Source organism: Daktulosphaira vitifoliae, unplaced genomic scaffold (genome assembly GCF_025091365.1).
Source record: "Daktulosphaira vitifoliae isolate Bord-2020 unplaced genomic scaffold, ASM2509136v1 Scaffold_1, whole genome shotgun sequence".
NCBI classification, from domain to species: Eukaryota; Metazoa; Arthropoda; class Insecta; order Hemiptera; family Phylloxeridae; genus Daktulosphaira; species Daktulosphaira vitifoliae.
The window spans coordinates 82,723,135-82,726,294 of record NW_026099572.1 but is presented as its reverse complement, the minus strand read 5'-3'; the positions used below and the strand labels follow the sequence as shown (position 1 = coordinate 82,726,294).

General features: G+C 27.3%; 1 protein-coding gene across 1 annotated transcript in view; it reads right to left on the bottom strand.

The window, feature by feature from the left end:
• Positions 1–2,551, bottom strand: part of LOC126896870 (uncharacterized) — an 8,942-nt gene extending 6,391 nt beyond the window's left edge. The window contains exon 1 of the mRNA XM_050670012.1: positions 1,577–2,551. Within this exon, the coding sequence (XP_050525969.1) occupies positions 1,577–2,448 (872 nt within the window). The 5' untranslated portion in view covers positions 2,449–2,551. The remainder of the gene's footprint in view (positions 1–1,576) is intronic.
• Between the last annotated feature and the right edge of the window lie 609 nt (positions 2,552–3,160).

Genomic DNA, 3,160 nt, shown 5'->3' with positions numbered 1-3,160 from the left:
TTTTTTTTTTTTTTTCCAAAATTGGAGGAATTTTGGAATAACCCCCCCGAATTTCTCTAAAATTAAAAATAAATCATACCACAATATTCCCCATACAANAAAAATAAATCATACCACAATATTCCCCGCGAAATTCTCATACAAATTGAGTGGTCACTCGATTTTTTGTAACTTTTGCGCCCTCCCCTGAACTTTGGGTTCAAAGTTGGAAAAAAATTTCACATTAGTGTGACCTATCAATTTGTATCGTAATTTTACAGGGAGTCCTGTGATGTAGTTTATTTTTAGTATAAACGATTAAATAACAAGAAAAACCGAAAAAACTTACAAATATGTAATATTTATGCATTTTTATTCCACAAAAANATGTAATATTTATGCATTTTTATTGCACAAAAAAAGAAGCTATATTTTAAAGGTTATCTAATATTATGTGCAACTTAATAAGTGACTATTCAATAGTGAACAGTATTTTTCGAACATTTAAATAAACATTAACAAGCTCAGTGATGTACGATATTCTCATTATTGATTAATTTCGGAAAAGAGTACTGTGCCGATTACATTAAAATAATTATTTCTAATTATCCTATTGTAATAAAGTTAAAAATATTCATTTCAATATTATAATTGTTTTATTTTCCCGACCTAAAAAGAAAAAATTTTATAATTTTATAACAGTTTCAATGATAAAAATTATAATCGGTTTGAATAAATAATAAAAGACGAAATAAACTAATGAAATTAAAAAAATATCACATTATTTGTGGGTTTTTCGGTCTTTCTTGTTATTTAATCGATTAAACTAAAAATAAACTACATCACAGGACTCCCAGTGAAATTTCAATACAAATTGATGGGTCACACTAATGTGAAATTTTTTTCCAACTTTGAACCCAAAGTTCAGGGCAGGGCGCAAAAATTACAAAAAATCGAGTGACCATTCAATTTGTATGAGAATTTTGCGGGAAATATTGTGGTATGATTTATTTTTAATTTTAGAGAAATTCAGGGGGGTTATTCTAAAATTCCTCCAATTTTAAAAAAAAAAAAAAAAAAAAACGAGGTCCTATTTTACACTTTACCAGGATACTCGCCCATACATTACTATGGTTCGAAAGATTTACACCCTGTATATACGTAAGGCGTATTACATGCGGGTGGTATTGGTCAGTCAAAATAAAAATTTGTTTATATATATATAATTGATGTCACGCACGCGTGTACGGGTACGAAAACCAAAAATATAAAATTATACAGAATTAGTGTTGTTGGTGATAGGTGAGCGGGGTGGGGTGAATGCGTTACGACGTCTAGTCTAGACGACGGGATACGCGAGAATAATATCACGTGCCGCGTGGAAAGTTACAGACACACATCACACACTACACATACAAGTGAAACTAATATAAGCGTGTTAAAAACACATCATAGTAAAATTAATACCTTCTCAGCTTCGCATCGAAGCTAAAAGTATCATTTTTTTTCAGTATTGTATTTATTTTGAGAGTAATACCCTGTATTTGATTAATAATGCACTAGTCATAATTTTAATTATCATAACGACAAAACTCACTTAGGTGTATCATAATCCAATAAATGAGGAAAACCAATATCTTCGTATACATCTTGAATTATTTGCTTATAAAATGTTAGAAGTAATTTTTTTATTGAACCAACATTGATATTCAAGTTATTAAAGTTATTAAAAGCGTTTTCGTCATACATTATTTGTAAGTATTGCGGAACATCGCTTTTATTTATAGAGGTAAATATGTTATTTTTTAAAATAAGTTGACGTAAGATGTTCTTAAAATCTAAAGTGTCATAGGATATTTTTATTTTTAAAAATTCGTCTAAAATATCTTTTTTGTCAACTGTCGGTAATCCTGATGGTCTTTGAACCATTATTAAACTAATAAATTCTTTAACCATTTTAATCTCATCTACTATAGTGGTTGGATTATTTTTTGTACTATTTATGTTTTTTAAATTTATGCTCCTCATAAAATTCATGGCGCTAAATAATTTATTGAACATGATAGCTGAATATTTTACTGCATCAAAAACATTAATAGCGCAATTATTAAAATTGGGCATGTTTAATTCCATATAGCATTTATCTATTATATAACTGATCATAGTATCAAAGTACCAAAGTATTTCGGTATATCTACAATTGAGCACGTGGGCTAAATCGTGATATACTTGTTCATAATTGCGAACAGTAACTTTTTCATTTACTATGTTGATTACATTATTTTTTACTGAAGGGTATTTTAAACGTATATGTGGCATTGACTTCCATCCATTTTGATGGCATAAGTGATTTAATACTTCAATAACATACCTTCTATAATCCAAAGAATGTGTAGTACAATTTGCTAAGTAATTTGAATGAAAAGTAATTATAAAAAACAAAGAAAATAGAATAATATTCATATTCATCTCTTCAAAACCATTAAGATTAATACGTTAGCGGTTTTTTTAATTGGAACTTCGTGTTCTTAATGTATAACAAAATTTTTTCTTAATAGTTTAAAATTTTAATTTTCATAATGATTTTAAATGTGCTGCGTGACATATATAGTATCCAATTTATGTTACTAGGTTTACTCACAATATAAATAAAGTAAATACATAAAAATAAGTACTTATACTAATAAATAATTCATTTTTATTTAAAAACTTAAATAATTTACATGTTTTACGTTAATTTTTTGAGTTATAAAAAGTTTTTATTATAATTTATTCCAATTTAATTATTTCTGTTTTCAATACTATTTAAACATAATTTTATAATTCAATTAGGAGCGTATAAAGTGGCATTATATATGCACAGTAACGATGATCGCGGATGGCATATAGTCTATTTAATGTGTCAAATCAAAGGTAGGGCCTATGAACCCATTCCTTTGTCGCAATTAAAATTATGAGTAGTTCATCTTACGAATTTGACTCCTAGAGAGTAATTCTTAAACTGCAAAAATCTAATTTTAAACGTTTCTTGTACTCCGATTCAATATTGTATTAGTCGGGATCGCTTCGTTATCAATAAAATAGACAAATTTATACGATTAGGGTGGGTGCTATTATTAAAAAATTGAACACAGTTTATATAACAAAAAAATAATTCTGATAAAATATAGTCATACATGTT